This window comes from Panicum virgatum, chromosome 3K (assembly GCF_016808335.1).
Source record: "Panicum virgatum strain AP13 chromosome 3K, P.virgatum_v5, whole genome shotgun sequence".
Classification (NCBI taxonomy): Eukaryota; Viridiplantae; Streptophyta; class Magnoliopsida; order Poales; family Poaceae; genus Panicum; species Panicum virgatum.
This window is the reverse complement of record NC_053138.1, coordinates 25,806,125-25,823,145: the sequence shown is the minus strand read 5'-3', so window position 1 is coordinate 25,823,145 and position 17,021 is coordinate 25,806,125. Positions and strand designations below refer to the sequence as shown.

General features: G+C 44.3%; 1 protein-coding gene and 1 long non-coding RNA gene across 3 annotated transcripts; both read right to left on the bottom strand.

The window, feature by feature from the left end:
* Positions 1-1,954: 1,954 nt before the first annotated feature.
* Positions 1,955-5,415, bottom strand: LOC120698661 (pentatricopeptide repeat-containing protein At4g14050, mitochondrial-like). Of its 2 annotated transcripts, none has more exons than XM_039982365.1 (3): positions 3,488-5,415; positions 2,343-2,401; positions 1,955-2,238 (listed from the first exon to the last, which is right to left on the bottom strand). In XM_039982365.1, exon 1 carries the CDS (start codon positions 5,388-5,390, stop codon positions 3,570-3,572), a length of 1,821 nt encoding a protein of 606 aa, XP_039838299.1. In that variant the 5' UTR covers positions 5,391-5,415; the 3' UTR covers positions 1,955-2,238; positions 2,343-2,401; positions 3,488-3,569. The 2 variants fall into 2 exon arrangements, with proteins under 2 accessions (XP_039838299.1, XP_039838300.1); XM_039982366.1 differs by having other exon boundaries at positions 3,532-5,415.
* A 7,913-nt stretch (positions 5,416-13,328) lies between these two features.
* Positions 13,329-13,816, bottom strand: LOC120701355. The gene is made up of 2 exons (XR_005686057.1): positions 13,744-13,816; positions 13,329-13,553 (listed from the first exon to the last, which is right to left on the bottom strand). It is a non-coding gene; the product is annotated as an uncharacterized LOC120701355 (long non-coding RNA).
* Positions 13,817-17,021: the final 3,205 nt, after the last annotated feature.

Sequence of the window (17,021 nt, the reverse complement as noted above, 5' to 3'; positions counted from 1 at the left end):
CAATGCATAGGTTCTCGTGTCAACACTGGATCTTGCATGAGACCCAATTACTACAGATAATATAATAAACCTACATAGTACCATCAGCTTTGTATTCGTTCACTTCATGTACATGCCGTATTGTTATTGTGCAAAACATTGATTGCCCGTACTCTGATTGAAATTTTGATTGATTTATTCATATTTTAATTAGGATTCCGATTGATTTGTTCGGATTCTTATTAGGTCCCGATTGACGACCAAAAAAATATTGTTTGCTTTAGAAATAGTAGAAATTTATGTAATTAATTTGTAATTAGCTTGTATCTAATACTTCTAATTAGTGTCTAAATATCTGACGCTATTCCGTGGAAACAAAACGACACGCCTTCTTCGGACAAATCTACGTGCGCATGAGACTGCACGAGACTGCACCTTTCGTCGGTGAAAAGCAAAATGATGCCCTACCAAGTCAACCGACCTTCTCCAAGGCTATTGTGTTGTGTGGCCACTAGCAAAAGCAGCACGTACCTCAATTTTAATCCCAATCAATGGACATGAATTCTAATGAATGGCGTTTGTTTGCCGTCGTTCTCGATCAACCGCGGATCTCTTATTTGAGTCGAGCCTCCACCTCACCAAGGGTATGTTTGGTTTCATAGCCTAATACTAGGCTAAAGTTTAGTTATATTTACTGTTTGAATATAAGGGCTAAAGTTTAACCTAGGGATGCACAAAAGACTCATTTGCTCCTAATTAATGATGTGGGAGATGGTAGAGAGTCTTTTGCTCATTCAGGACCACTTCGGAGGGGCTAAAGGGCTAATAAATACTAAAGTTTAGCATTTCACTTTTAGCCCTACTTAGGGATGAAAACGGCCGGAAATGATCATCGAAAGGCTTTATCACTTTTACTTTCATATTTTTCTCATTAGAAATAAAAATAATACAATATTATTATTATTAGAAACGAAAATGGCATCGGAATTACGATAATTTTGGAGATAATAATATACAATCGAGAACACATCCATAATGATCAAAATCCATCAAAATAATATTTTGAAAAATGATGAATACGTCAAACCATGGTGCACAACACTAACCATATGACTTAGCACATTTCATACACAAGTACTAATGATTAAGATATAACCAAATATTCATCCATCCAAGACATGTATCTCATTTCATAGTACTAAAAATTTAGACATTAATCCCGCTATTCATGAAACTATCCATAGTCCCATGAATTCAGGTTGCTAGGTCATAATTTAGAATTAGGATGAGTCATGACTCTCTAAAAATATAGAGATAACATTTTAAAAATACAGATAACAGGGTTTGTTGGCATTGTACGTGAATGCGTTATTTCTTTTGGTAAAATATGTAGAATATTGTAAAAATATGATATTTCTCGAAAACGAGGGAAGACGCTCAAAATCATTTCTGTTTTTATTCCTTATTTTTTTTACTATTTTTGTTTTGTTTTTGACAATTGTTTTTATTTTCATTTTAGCCTTAAAAGTTGATAAAATCTCGAAAATTATCCTCGAAAATCAGAAATTACCGTTTTCCTTTTCATCCCTATCCTATTGTTTAGATCTCCAATAATTAAAATAAGGCTAAAAGTGAAGGGCTAAAGTTTAGCCCTATGTAACGATGCTAACTTCAATTTCTCATCACGAGCAATGATCATCAGCCTCCTCGCAAGTGACCTGACCTCGCAGTATTTTTAAATGGGTTGGCTACAACTACTCTAGTATAGTCTATGCAAGGTTATCGAATTAAGGTCGTGAAACAATTAGACAGCCACCAGAGCTGGTAGCGGCCATGCTTAAGCACAACAATCAAGGAGCACTACCAGATGATGACTAGTTAAGGTCATGATTAAATGCAGGAGAGAACATGTTAGTACCTGATAGATGAGAGCAAACAACGATATTGAATTCACATGCATGGTCGGTTTGGATCGTCAACGCAGAGAAAAATGTACGCATGCGTTTGTAGAAAGAAACACATGGAAAGAGTACGGTCTATCGGTTTAAAGATCCGTTTAGAACAAAAAGGAAACTCACAGGAAAGATCATGTGAACTGTACCTGGTTCCCACTTGCTAATTTACCACACAAGTTTCAAAAAAATCGAGGGTACTGACTATTGAGAAATTCATGGATCCTGTGGATGTGTTGAGAGTGTGGATACAGATTGTCAGACTCACCTTTCAGACAGCAAGTCGCTGAAGTAATTACTCGGGAATCTGCCCATTCAGAAAATTTTGATATCAGCATGATATGCCATATTGCCTAAATATCATGAGAAAGGCATTGAAAAAAAGGGTCATGTTCAATTATCGATCTCAACCAGTTTCATAAAATTGGCATCTGGAGCTCCCATCAACGTCTCAGCCTCTCGATCATGCCCTGATATGATCAATGATCAATGAAGCTGCTTGGCATTGTTTACAAAAAGGATAGTGATTGAGAAAACAATAGTTACTCCGTCAAAAACAATTGATCGAACATAAATCAGTGGCCAAACATTTCTCTTATGTATAATAATAGATATGTGGCCAAACAGAAGTGGTGTAGCAACGTCATAATGCATTTGCATACTATTACATGACAATGCATGTTGCATGGCAGAAACTACTATACAAACTAGTGAGTGATTAATAACATCGCCATACAGATAGAGAGGCACATGGCAACTTGGCAAGCCTTGCTGCTCGATCAATAATATAATGGAATCTGAGCTAGAATGCCAATAAAATCTTCTATGATAGATTCAAATTAATAAACGGCTGTTATTTTAGACCCAGCAATTCCATGTTATTGACCAAACCGATCAGAAAAATCTGCAAACGTACATCAGTGCACCAAAGGATGATAAAAACTGAGGCTCTGATGCTATCTCCTGTATTCCTGAGTTTGATCCCACTGAGGGCCTGAATTGGCATATTTTTGTAATCAAATGGTGTAAAGATTAGACCAGAAATGTGCTAAGAAATTCTATACCATAAAGAACAAAGCATGCATGTCATCAGTTGTTTGCCTTATCACATCCAGAAACTATGGTAAAAATATTTAAGATCATTTGTGCCATAGCCACACCATATGAAAATGCCATAGGCCATTCTAGATTGTTAATGGTGTTAGTCCTAAAATTTTTCCATCCTTACTCTTTCCACATGGGTGGCCCATAGCTATATGATTCCTATTATCCTTGCTAGGTAGAAAATCTGAATGAGGAGGGGCTAGTGGAACATGGTTTCATTGTTTTGGCTTACATGTACCAGGACAGAAACATCACTGGAGACATAAAGACAGAAGGGGCATCTATTTGTATGACCAACACTCTGGCACAGTCCTATAAAGGGCGTAACATTATTTCAGCATCATGTTAGTCAGTTCTTCATGAAGTCAACAAACAAGAAAAGGCAGTTTAAAGTCTGAATGACTGAAATTCTTTTGTTTCAGTATCTTTACTTCTTTTCCTTACAGACGTACCAGAGAAGTATGCTGCTAAAGCAAGCTAAGAGCTTCCACCGTACCTAGAGGACTAGAGCACAACTGAACATCAGCAGACCAGCTACCAGAATTCACTACAAAAGCACTTCCCACCCTCAAAATGGTGGAAACGACTAGCATCTCTCACGATGATCTTCCTCTGTACAATTTCACTGATAAACTTCATTACTGTATGGCAGTCCCCACAGACCCGAAGATTCTTTACAACCCGGATAGCTGATCCTGGAGGAGACTTGAGTATTCCAAAAGCAACAGCCAGCCTCTCACTGTGCAAGAACAGATGCTGCTCCTTTTCATGCTCTTCCAAGTCGTGCATCACAGAGCTGGTATCAGGGACATAACCCCTCTTGCGCATCTCTGAGACCAATTCCTCAAGAAAACCAGTAATTTCTTCTCTAACATCAATTGGAACCTCCCCGGCATGGAACAGATGAAATTCCTTTCCAGCTTCAATCCAGCTATACCCAGGTTCCTTTCTTATCTCCATCTCAGCCATGATCTTTCTTACCTTGGCCACAGAATCCCACTTGCAATTCACAGCATACACATTAGATAACAAGATATATGTTGAAGGATCTTTTGGTCTCAATTCTAGTAAATTATCAGCAACCCTGAGACACATCTGAGCATCATTGTGCTTCTTACAGACACTCAGTAAGGCCCCCCAACTAGCTTCATCAGGCTCGTAGGGCATTGTAGTGATGAGTTCCTCAGCTTCTGATAAATGGCCTGACCGACTAAGCAGGTCCAGATAGCGTTGCAGTCCAGGCTTGATGCCATATTCCAGCTTCATTGACTCAAACAGCTGCCGGCCTTTTTGAACAAGACCAGCATGACTACAAGCATAAATCAAGCCAACAAATGTCACCGCGTTGGGCTTAACTCCTGCACGAACCATCCTGTCAAAAAGAGAGAATACTTCCTCTGCTCGACCGTGCTGAGCCTCTCCAACAAGAATTGTCGTCCACGAGATGATGTCACGGACTGTAATCCCCTCAAACACTTCCCTAGAAGAGTGTATATCAGTGCATTTGGAGTACATGTCAACCAACGCGTTCCCAACAATCATGCTGGACACGAACCCAAGCCTAAGGGCAAAACCATGCAGCTGCCTGCCCAGCACAAGTGCAGCCAGGTCTGCTGCACCACCGATGACAGTCGCCAACACAAATGCGTCATCAATCCTGACACCATCCCGCCTCATCTCAACAAACATTCCCACCGCGCTAGCATTGTTACCAGCCTTGACAAACCCAGAGATGAGCGCTGTCCATGTGAAGAGGCCACGTGCAGGCATGCTCCGGAAGAGCTCCAACGCCTCGTCGGAGTAGCCGTTCGACGCATACCCAGAAACCAGCGCAGTCCACACGACGCTGTTCTTGACACCGATATTGTCGAACACCTTCCGGGCATCCTCGGGTACGCCGCACTTGCAGTACATGTCGATCAGCGACGACTTGACGACGACGTCGCCGCTGTACGGGGAGGCGACGAAGTGGGCGTGGAGCTGCCTGCCGAGGCGGAGGCTGCGCAGCTTGGCGGCGGCGCTGACGAGGGAGGCGAGGACGAAGTGGTCGGGGCGGAGCGCGTCGTCCGAGAGCATGCGGCGGAGGAACGGCAGAGCGAGCGCAGGGTCCGGTGAATGGGAGACGGCGGCGAAGAGCGCGGAGTAGAGATGTAGGTCCCGGCGCGGCGCATCGTCGAACACGCTGCGGGCGTCCGCGAGGAGGCCCGACCTGGAGTAGGCGGAGACGAGGAGCGCATGCGCGGGGGGCAGGTGGGAGAGCCCCTCCTTGAGGAGGCGCGCGTGCGCGCCGCGGACCGCCGGCGGCGAGCCCACCGCGGCGCGGACGGCGGCGGCGGCGGCGGCGGGAGAGAACATTCATAGGACTGGTTGTTTCTCAACTTCCAAAAGCGACAGCGCTCCTTATTCCCTAGTTTATCTCAGGCGCTCATCTCTTACGAACGGTCAGGATTGACGAGGCCTCAGAGGACGATGTTCATGAGGTCATTGACTTGATACGTAGTCAGAAAAATTCTTTACGTGAAAACTTTTAGCCAGAACTCGCTGAGCACAAAGTTGATTAAACCTGTTGACGAGGTTACCTTGAATCCTTGAGGATGGATATCACAGATAACACATGAATTATTGAGCTAAAAGTACCAAAGAGGCATTTTGCAAATGCTTCGCGCATGAAGCACCTCGTGAAGTTGGAAACGGCTTAGGGCCTGTTTGTTTCCGAGCTCTGGAAACGTGCGGCCGCGTTAAGCAGAAGCGGCTCTGAGGCCGCCTTGGCGATTTCCCGTCGCCTAGTTCAAAGGCCCGCGATTTGTGTTGGCGGCGACCTACGAACGCGAGTCCACCGCGATGCGTTTGGCGGGTGTTTTCTGCTTTTTCTGCTGAAATGCGACGCCAACGCGGAAACAAACGGGGCCTTACACTACACAAGAGAAGCCAAAAATAATAGCTTCAGTGGTATCACTTCTTCTATCTACTCACGAAGAACATGAATAAGCCATTTCACGGAACGTTTTTCAAAATGGCTTCAATTTCACCAGAGAAACTGTAGCCGGAATTGAGCCAAAGCAGTTTTATGAGGTGCCGAAGCCATACTAAATGGGGCCTAAATGAATGGCATGTCACGCCAATATGTGAATCTTGTACCAGTAGTCCAGCACCCATGCCAGCGAAGCTTTGGGTCTTCGGTTTCTTCATAATATCATAAAAACATGGATAGGTACTTCAAAACAAATTAGGATATCTCACATGTAATTACTAGAAGGGAGAAGGAAAGCAATACAAAACCAAAAATAATACGTGCCAACTTGCAGATAAAGGAAATAAGGTCTAGGTTGTTCTTTTCTATAAGCAAGTACTAGAGATGCTGCTACTGTAACTATCTTCTTGAACAGGTTGTGAAATTTAACTGGTCTCACAAAAAGACTGCATGGGAAAATAAAAAAAATACAAGGGATCAACCAATCTTTACAACTAACACTCAGCAACACAAATATCACTCCGTTCTCTTTTTGTGATAAACCTATATCACATTATCCCTACCTTAACCCTAATGGGCCGACCCCAATAGGCCCAATCAGCCCAGCAGACTTCCCATGAGTCCATGACCACAGGCCACTCTGTTGATGGGCACAACCTTGCTAGTCACAGCATATGTTGCCATGGATCATTTGGATTAACTCAATCCAGGATCAAGTGGCTCCAGGAGGAGGACTTGTCTGAATTCTGAAAGCAGTCTGCAATTTGCGTTATCATGTTTCCTTGCACAGTAGGGAGAACTCCACTTTTGGCCTTTGGTCCAGCATGGTTGCAGGCTAAACAGCAGCTTCAGTCCATTAAGAAGAATGCTTACTAGCTTTTAACAGCGAGATGCTCCAAGAACATCCTGTCTTTTCAGTTGGATATATTTTCTGCATGCTCACCTTTTTCAAGACATTCCAGTAACTGCATAGCAGCAGGTTCTGGCATTTGCGATGAAATTTTCAATGCTATTGTACGAGAAAAGCTAAGACCGTGCTAATCTCTGTGTTAAAATTCTGGTTTTTCACTCACTAAGTTGGTGCCTGGTGCTATGTGTTGATGATCTTACGCCATGGGATAGCCAGTCACTCTCCCCTTGTTCGAAGTAACAACTGTGAATTCTGAAGTCCTCATGCATCATTGTGCCCTATACTGTAGTCTCTTGGTGTTCCGCACTTCAGCTAGTTCTTCAGAAGTTCACTAGCACAATCTGCCCTGCCTGAGCCCGACAACCTGAGCATCCTTTACCCCGTCTCCGCTGAAGTACAGAACTTTTTGGTGCAGAACACTGGAAACGGCTAGGTTAAAGGCATGTCCTGCTCCAGCACCGATTCATGTGGAAGGACAGAATATTGACAAATACCGCGCAATCAAAGGAAGCAGGGATTGAACCACAGTTTTATGGAACAAGAATAGGCGAGCATTCTCTGAATTTTCTCCTTGGGACTTGTTAGTTACATACCTTGCTACATAACTCGATCAGTTGTGTTTCTGAAATTCAGGCACCAAAGGAGCACTTCTAGCCTTGTGTGCTTTTTAGGACAGATCGCAAGAGCTTCTATTGATTATGAGCAGGATTACAGTCCCTGATGGTTGCCTCCTCTACCCAACTTGGAGTATAACCAGTAAACCAGAGCAGGTACACACGACTGTTCAGTGAAGACATTCTCGCATTGGTTAGTTCACACATTCAATAGTGTATCCATGTCTAAGCTATATATTCAAGGAAAAATCACCATGCTTCCAGGTCAAGCACGTGAATGACACTGTGACGACAATGTTCTACAAGATTTTAACTTTTCCCCAGGGGGTTTCAGAATGAACTAGCCAGGCGGGTAGGTACTACTTGCTGTCCATCACATCCGAAGCAGATAATACACAAGACTCCCAGCACGTGTCGAAATTGTTCGAAGAGTTGCGCTCTGTAGCTCTACAAAGTATTCAGTCAGTTCTGCCTGCGTCGTGTGTCGATCAGACGGACGGCCAATGATAACAGGGTAGTCCAACAGGTGGAGCTAGCACCGGGTTTTCGTGGCTTAACCTGACGGCGACCAATTATTTGGGCTTGTGTAATTCTGATGGTGAAGTCAGACCTGCCTTCTGCACATCAGAAACTGAAGCTCCTGATCTTACGCATCTGATAGCGGCCATCATCGATCTTTGCAGTGTGGTATGCATGTGCGTGGGGCTAGAGATGAAACGGGAATTGTGGAAATTTGGAAGTCATGGTGATGCTCGCCCACCATCATCGCCAACAGCATTATGATCCAAACGGAATGCATAGTAGCTTTGCTCGAAGCAGGACCAGTTAGCTTTACTGCTGTAGCTCATGAGTCGTGATAAGAGTCAATGCTAGCTTTTTTTCAGTTAGTGAAGCCTTATGATGTGTGGATGCCCAAAAGGAAGGGAAGATGGATCTTTTGCATGACAAGTTGCTCAGCACAGGAAAGATCATCGTTCGAACACTGACACAGGCTTTAATACGACACTTTGACTGAAAATGTCAATAAAGATATATATCATCTTAAATAAACTAACAGAGTTGTATAGTATGAAAGTATTTTTTTGTGATAAATATAGTATGAAAGTATTAATTAAGGATGAATCTAGTAATTCCCTTCTAATCTATGTGAAGTTTCAAAATTTGATGGTTAAATTTAAACTTTGAATTAGTAAAAAGCTCAGTGGATTTATACTTGTGATCAGAGGGAAGTATGTAATTAGTTTGCTAATTAATTATATTTCAGAACTGTTCTGAAATACTTTATTAATCTTAAATACTTTCCCGTGCTCTTTCAAGTCACTAATTCTTGTCTCAGTCTTTTTATGTTTTTATTTGTTGCATATAAACACTATTTCACAGTTCTCTAATGCGGACTACAAGTAGGAAAACGGTGATACAAATCAACAAACTTGGTAGATCCTATTTCTCAGCATTTTATTTGTGTATGATCCAGTGGCTTGTCTGCATGCTCTCCTTATTTCAGCTATCATGCATATAAAATTAGCGTCGAAGCGAGCTGAGAAAGCGCACTGCTATGTGTGTTAAATCAAAATGTCTTCCAGAAGATGACACTTCTAGCTTGGCATTCATTTCTTTCCACGACTTAAATGTGTAGATCGATGTCCTGGAGAGGTGATCCAGGTACCTCAATTAATGAAGCGATGGCAGTTTTGGATCTAACTATGTTCGATCAAACAAAAAGAATAACAATACAAGTTTGTGAGCAATTTTGCTAGAGGTCATACCATCTTACTTCCAAGTCGAACTTGAATAGCTTTGATCATCAGTATGTAAAAGCTCACATAGATTGACAAAATAAGGTTTATATTTATAGATTAATTCATCATAAAGTTCACTTTTATCGGGTGACAAAGTTTTAGTCTCGGTCTTGTAAAATCGGTTGGAAAACCGGTACTGAAATTTCCTTTTAACCGGTGCTGATGGAGTATTTCCTAGTAGTGCTCGATGCCCACCTGTTTCGATGTATCCTTTTCTAGTAACCCAAAATAAGTAAGATGGTTGTTATGTAAAGGAAGCTCAAAAGTATTTTTGTTATTGCTACTCTATTGTTTTTTTCGAAACATTGGAACTCTATTGTTTGAGAGGCTTAACATCACATAAATAAAAGGTCGTGTTTATATATCTGGACCATTTTTATAAAAGAAATAATGTTTATTAGACCATCATTTCTAACTGTTAGCTAACTTTTTCGAATCGAGGTGCACCCCATTTCCATTACAACTGCTAGCTAACTAAGAAGGTAAAAATTGCACACTAATGACACTATTAACGCTATGTTAAGGACATGTGTGTTTGGTTCAGTCGTTCAGATGCCCATTTTTTGCTAACTAGCCTTGCTAATGGGCTGGCGCGGAGCCAACGGGTAAGGACACTAATTTTTTTACATGGATGTACTGTGAGGAGAGACTGAATTTATCTACCGGTGGAAATAAGCCCCTTCTAAGAATTATTTTGGATCCGCCACTACTAATGGGTATATATGGATGTCCTTTGAGAGGGGATATATAGCGCGCTTACAAGCAGTTAAATCGTTGCTCACCTGGTCCGGAACGAAGGCTGGGCGGTTTCTGGTCTGCGACAGAAATATTTAGCATGCATTATTTATCTATTTTTTGCTTTGTGTAACCTGCAATTAGCTAGAAACTGCTTCTTCATTATTCTTCTACAGTTAGCTATCTATATCTAACTTTCTTGGCTACATATATGCATAATCATTCATCAGTACAGCCTAATGTAACAACAATTTATAGACTGCAGAGAACACACCAAAATATGAAACATCCAACTTGGATATGAGTCATCTCGATCGGTGAATTGATCGATAAAACAAACTGATGAGTAGCCTTTTGATCATCTGCCTAGATAATAGATCGTCTTTTCCTTCAATCAGAATGTAGATATATACAACATGAAAGGATCTTGATCACACGATGTCGTAGCCTAGAGGGGGATGAATAGGCGTTTTTTTTCAAAATTTGGCGCTTAATTCCTGCTGAGACTGCCTGGACCGGTCTATGCAGGCAGACAGCCCAGTCAGCAGGAATAAGTCCCCTCTCGAGCTTGAACCTATAAGAAACTTGGGATATGTGTCTTGCTAAGTATTTCTAACAATATAAACAAGTCCCTACACACAAGTAGAGCACACCCAAGTAGATCGAGCGGAAGCACAATTCAAACTCAAAACTATAAATGCAAGGTAAGTAAATCAAACCGAAATAGAGATAATGTAATGAAGACACGGTGATTTGTTTGACCGGAGTTCGGATTCACCCCGTGCACCCACGTGTGAATCCTACTCTCCGTTGAGGAAGCTCGTAGTGACCTCAAGGTCAAGCTATCTCCTCTTCTCCACTATATGACCATGCGCCCTCTTGGCACACGATCGAAGCCGCAACAAACTTGCCGCTGCTCACCACAACCTTGGGAGCTAGCCGGCGACGCCTAGCCGTCTAGGAGCCGATGCTCCAAGAGTAACAAATGCTTCAATCGAGTTGGCCGACACAACTTCAAGTGCTCAAAGCTCGGGATGTTTATCTCTTGCTCAAAAGGCTCTCAAGGAATGGATTCACTCAACCCAACTCAAAGATTCACTTTGAATCAAGCAACTCTCACAAAGAGATGTTGGGGAGGTCTCTCCAAGTGCTCACAAGGCTCTCAAGATGTTCTGAAATGTTCTAGCATCAGCACCCACAAATGGGTGAAGTCATAGGGTATAAATATCTCTTCTCACAAAACTAGCCGTTGCCCTGTCAATGTTAGACCGGTCAGACCGATCCCCTAGACCGGTCAGACCGGTATATTTTGAAAACAAGCCGTTGGAGGCTCACCCTGCTCAGACCGGTCAGACCGGTCCCTTGGACCGGTCAGACCGGTCCCTCTATGTTTTCTGCAGTTAGCTCTCACTCCTTAGGCTAAACTCTCTAGGGACTGGTTTGAGCACTTTTGGTATTGTCTAAACCTACTGATGTTGCATCCCTCTTGATAGTACGGCATACCTATACTCAAGTGCACAAATGAAATATACAATTTCCACGATTACTTGAGCTTCTTCATAATATGATCATGCCGATTTTTCTTCGATCAATACCGTGAGGACATCAACATCTTCTTTCTTTTGAGCATACCCGCTTTGAGCTAGTGACTTTGAATCTTCGAATTGAATAGGAATGAAATCCACCTTGATTCACAAGTCACCTTCTTTTCTTGAATAATGACACTCTTCAACATAGAGCTCTCCATGACTCTAGGATCTCCGGCCTTTGACCCGTATCGGTTTCTTTGCTCTCCCAAGCCGTCGCTTGCGTAGCCTCTTGAAACACGCCTCTCGGTCCTCTACCTTTATCCTAGCCGTCCATCTTGAACTTATATTGTTTTGTGTCATGCATGAAATCTTCAAATTCTCAATTCAATCTTATATGCAAGCCTTCCAATTTGAGACATCATATATGTATCAACTCATGTCTCATTCTATTTTGCCTTGCTTGCTTGCATCTTAAGTTAACATCCATTTATCACATGTGACAAGATCTTCTATATTTGAGACTATGCATAAGCATGTCACATCTCATTCACAAAATCTTTACTTGTCACTTTGAATCCCATCATAGATCGAAACAAGCATTCGCAAATATTAGAGCCTTTATATCAATCATAAATACTTTTCTCTATTTTCCTTTTCTTGTTTTGCTTGTCACATACACATTATATCAATGAGATAAACACGCTTGCTTGCAATCACATGAGCCATCTCTGTTTATAATCCCATGCAAACAAGTTAGTCCTTTAATCGTGTTGTCAATCAATGCCCCCAAAACCCACTAGGGCCTAGATGCTCTTTCACAACAGAGAGTGCGTCTCAATCTTACCCACAAATGCATCTTCGGCTTGTCTTGTTTTTGGCTTGTCTTGTTTTTACCTTTTCTCTTCAGCAAAATAAGAAGAAGAGAAGAAGCACAATATATGTGCTCGGTGACTGTTAGCACCAAATGACTGAGAACAGTGACCAAGCACTCACTACCGGATTTCGGGGCTTCGCCGTGTGCCCCACGCACACGGCGAAGCCTAGTAGGCACACGGTGAAGTCTTCGCCGTCGGTGGCCGACGGCGAATCCCCGACGGCAGCGCTAGACACGGCAAAGGCCTAGTTTGCCGTGTGCCATTTATCGGGCACACGGCAAACACATTCGCCATGTGTATCCAAGGGTACACGGCAAAAAAAAAAGACAAAGACGTCGTGGCGACGATCTAACGGCGTGACGGAGGACTTCGCCGTGTGCTAGAAAGTAGGAACACGGCGAAATTTTCCACTTTGCCGTGCACCACCTGGATTGGCGCACGGCAAACGCATGCACGCGGGGCCCAACAGCAGAGCGCTTCGCCGTGTGCCTTGGTTGTGGCACACGGCAAAGTGGTAAGGTTCGCCGTGTGCCTTGTTCTTGGCACACGGCGAACTATGGTCAGTTCGCCGTGTGCACGGCCTTGGCACACAGCGAACTTGGTGTCCAGGGTGGTCAAATAGTCACTTTGCCGTGTGCCTAATCCCTGGTACACGGCAAAGTGACCAAACAAATCTTTTTTTTTTGGTTTTTCACGTATAAAGAATCCGAGCTATTAATTGAAAAGGCAGGGAAGACCCATATCACAATATATATATCACAGGCATTACATATCATATATATATCACAACAAACGTCACAGGCATTATATATCACAATATATATATCACAACTAGCCAAAAATAACATCAAACACATCCAGAAATCCAATGCAAAGTCCTGCAAGTTCACAACATATCCAGAAGTTCACAAATACATATCCAGAAGTTCACAAGTCCATAAATATTGAAATAAACAAGTTTATGGCTGAGGTGGGTCGTCGAACGGTGGTGGGCCGCCGAACTGAGGTGGGAACAACTGCTGTGGGGGTAGCGTCGGTGAGATTCCCGGCGACAATTCTGGCGTATTCGATGCCGCCGATAGATTCTGCAAAAAATGTAAGTCAGTAAATTGCAGGTGAGACAAAAACCAAGTTCTCAAGTTATAATCTAAGCAAGTCTAAATATGTAGGTCCCCTAAATCATTAAGTGAGTAATGTAAGTCACAATCTCGAAGTCTAAAGTTCTCTAAGTATCTAATACTTCAAAAGAAACTAAAGGATTTTCAAGATACTCACCGGAGGAGTAGTAGGAGCAGGAGCCATAGGGAATTGCATGGCTGGGATGGAATTACCCATTTGGACAGAAAAACCTCGAATATAGTTGTACATCTGGGCCATCTCGGCCGCCTGCTTCTGCTCGTTCTCTTGTCGTATCCTCCTCTCTTCGGCCAGCCCCACCTCGTACGCCGCCTATTGCGCTTGCATTTGGTTCTACAATATTTCATGACAATGTTACAATGCAAAGCAAATATATGTACAAAACGAACGAATTATGAATAAATAAGAAATAACCTGAAGTTTCTGCACTTGGAGCTGTGACGCGGACAGCCGTGGGCGTATGGCCGGGCTATTGGCCGTGCTCCTCGCTCGAATCTGGGAGAGGGTGAGAGTGCTGGCCGTGTCTAAAAGATCGTCGCCAATATAGTAGCGCCCATGCTTCTTGCCTCCTTCCACCCTCATAATGACTTCTCCATCAAGGGGCTGGGTCCTCGGATCCCCGCCAATATAGTAGCGCCCATGCTTCTTGCCTCCTTCCACCCTCATAATGACTTCTCCATCAAGGGGCTGGGTCCTCGGATCCCAGTCTGGCCCATGGACCTGTCTGCCCATCTCTGTGTACGCCTGGATACGACTATGGACGGACGGGTTGCTGTACGCCGAGGGGGGGTCGTCAGGGTTGTAGGTGACGTTGGATGTCGCCTTGCCCTTGCGGGCCAAAGCCCATCCCATGAACGGGGTGCACTCCTGGCCTTCATGTGAGGACGACTGCGAAAAAGGAAGAAGTTGTTTACAAATTATGCTGAATTGAACGTTAGATTAGATAAATGAGTCTGTGTAGTGTGTACCCATCTAGCCCTGTACTCGTCGTTGTTGAGGCTGCCTTGATGGTGCGCTGGACCTGGCATCAGCAATCGCCACTGTCGGCCAGCATCGTGCTTCTCCTGCCACTCGGGGTCGAACCACTTGTCCACTATGCGTTCCCAGCACACGGTGTCATTACGACACCACCACGCAGGAACCTACACGTGATCAAATGCATGACATGTAAGAAGAGAGACATTTAACGATGTATTTAATCTTATAATAAATTTGAGCTTACCTCTAAGTATTGCTCTCGGGTCAGCTTCAACTCTCTCGCCTCAGGCTTCCCGATCTTCTGCTTAAGGAAATGAGCACAATAGTTGATGACGCACTGGACTTGCGCCTCATAATGCATGTCCTTGACGAGTTTAATGCATCGATTGTGAGCCACAATCGTCGCCCGCTCCTCGTATCCCTCATCACACCTGTAAAAATCCTGCATATAAAGACGATGGATCATGTCATCATTAACAAAATGTTCGATGAATGTGATGTATTCACCATTTTTTGGCGGGGAAAACTTGCCCAGAGCTCGCCCTTTACCCGCTCCGCCTTGTTCTCAAAGGCTCTGCCGCTCCGATCCAATTGATCGTTGTTGGTGGCGATGTAGTGGTCCCATGTCCAGGCCGGCTCGTACCGTCCTTGATAGTGGACATGGCCTGGGAAGTGCTCCCTGCACAAAAGACCCAGGATGCCGTTGACCTTGCGTTTGTGAGCACCACCACTGAGGACGATCCAACTCCTGCAAAAGTGATTAAGAGAAATTATTAGTTTGTACCATGATTTTCGAGTTAGGAAATGAAAAGGTAGTAATAACATGTCAAATTACTTACATATTCCCGCACGGTCGAATCAGCGGGGCAAGGCAACAGGTATTGGCCTATCTGGGAGACGCGAGGGACCTCGCAACTAGACAGCCGGCGTAGAGGTATCCTCGGCCGTGTCCTCCTCCTCAACACTAGACGACTCCCCCCTCCTCATGCGCGTCCGCTTGCCACTCCTCCTCCCGCTCCTGCTCCTGCTCCTGCTCCTGGGCAGGCTCCACCTCCTCCTCCTCCTCCTCCTGAGACGGCGGTACAGGCAAAGGCTCTCGACGCCTCCTGCCACCACCCTTCCCTCGACCCCTCTTGGGTCCACCCTTCCCTTTACCCTTGCCTCGCCCCAACCCGGAAGTCCTATCGGAGCCCTCACCAGCATCCGAGTGTGGAATCATTCTTCGATACAGTGAGGCGACCGATCGTTGAAGTCCGCCGCTCGGCATCTTTCTTCAATCACCTGCAATTAAAAATAGTAAACCAATCAGCACATATATACAAAACGATCTTATAAAGAGAAAGAAAATAAATGCGACATAATTAGAAAGTAACATTAATAAATCAATTAGTATGGATCATACATGTATTAGAAATAATCATCTTCATCGGGATTAGCTGGATCATATGTCTCATCATCACTATCACGCAAGTCGAGAAGTTCAAGCCTGTGCTCTAAAGGTGGAATTTCATCCTCATTGCCATCGCCTAATTGTAATCGCTCAAGTAATTCTAGGTCCTTCGCATTACAAACCTCCTCACCAGCGCCTTGGTCATCAACCATTTCATCATCGTGTACTTCCATTTCGATCACTCCGGTTAAGTCTATCTCAAAATGCCCTTCAAGCCCATCTTCTTGAAAGAACTCCCCGTCATATGTGTTTGGATCTTGTAATCCTCATTGTTTGGAATAGGTACTTTACCGTGTGGTGAAACCTTGTACACAACGTCCCAACCCGTAAGGCGATCGTCAGTTTTGCATGAATATGAGAGATAATAAACTTGTGTGGCTTGTTGAGCCACAATATAGACATCATCTCCATATCTACGCACCCTCTGACTGTCCAAATGACGTGGACAATTCAAAACAGATAAGGATATAGATATGCAAAGATTTGCATATTCTGTACCATATCTCTTTCGAACGGGAGACGACTAAGTTACGTGACCTATGGGCTTATGCCGCTCACCTATGGGCTTATGCATAACACAGAAAGAGAGGTTGCTTGTGCCGCTCACCTATGGGCATGACGACGTGCGCGGCATGGCCTCCTTTTCCTTGTCCTCCTCTCTCCTCCTCGTTCCAATCTAATTCCATCAATTACAACATAAGTACAGGTCAAATTTTCAATGCCATGACTCAAAAAAAATTAACGTCAGAGTGCGGCGGAGCAGCTACCACCAAGGACCGCGTCGGGGTACAGTGGGGCGGCGAGGCAGCGGCCCAAGATGCCACGGGGCAGGGCCGCAACAGAGCCGGGGCGCCGGCAGGGCGGGGCGGCGCGGGGGGGGGGGGAGGGGGCTCCAGGCCTGGGCCGCACCGGAAGGGCGGCGCTGGGGCAGGGTAGGGCGAGGCCGGCGGGGCCGCGTCGGACCAGGGCAGCACCGGGACAGGGCGGG

What these genes read in the sequence shown, in the direction of transcription:
- LOC120698661 (XM_039982365.1), bottom strand. Translation starts at nt 5,390, where the DNA reads ATGTTCTCTCCCGCCGCCGCCGCCGCCGCCGTCCGCGCCGCGGTGGGC.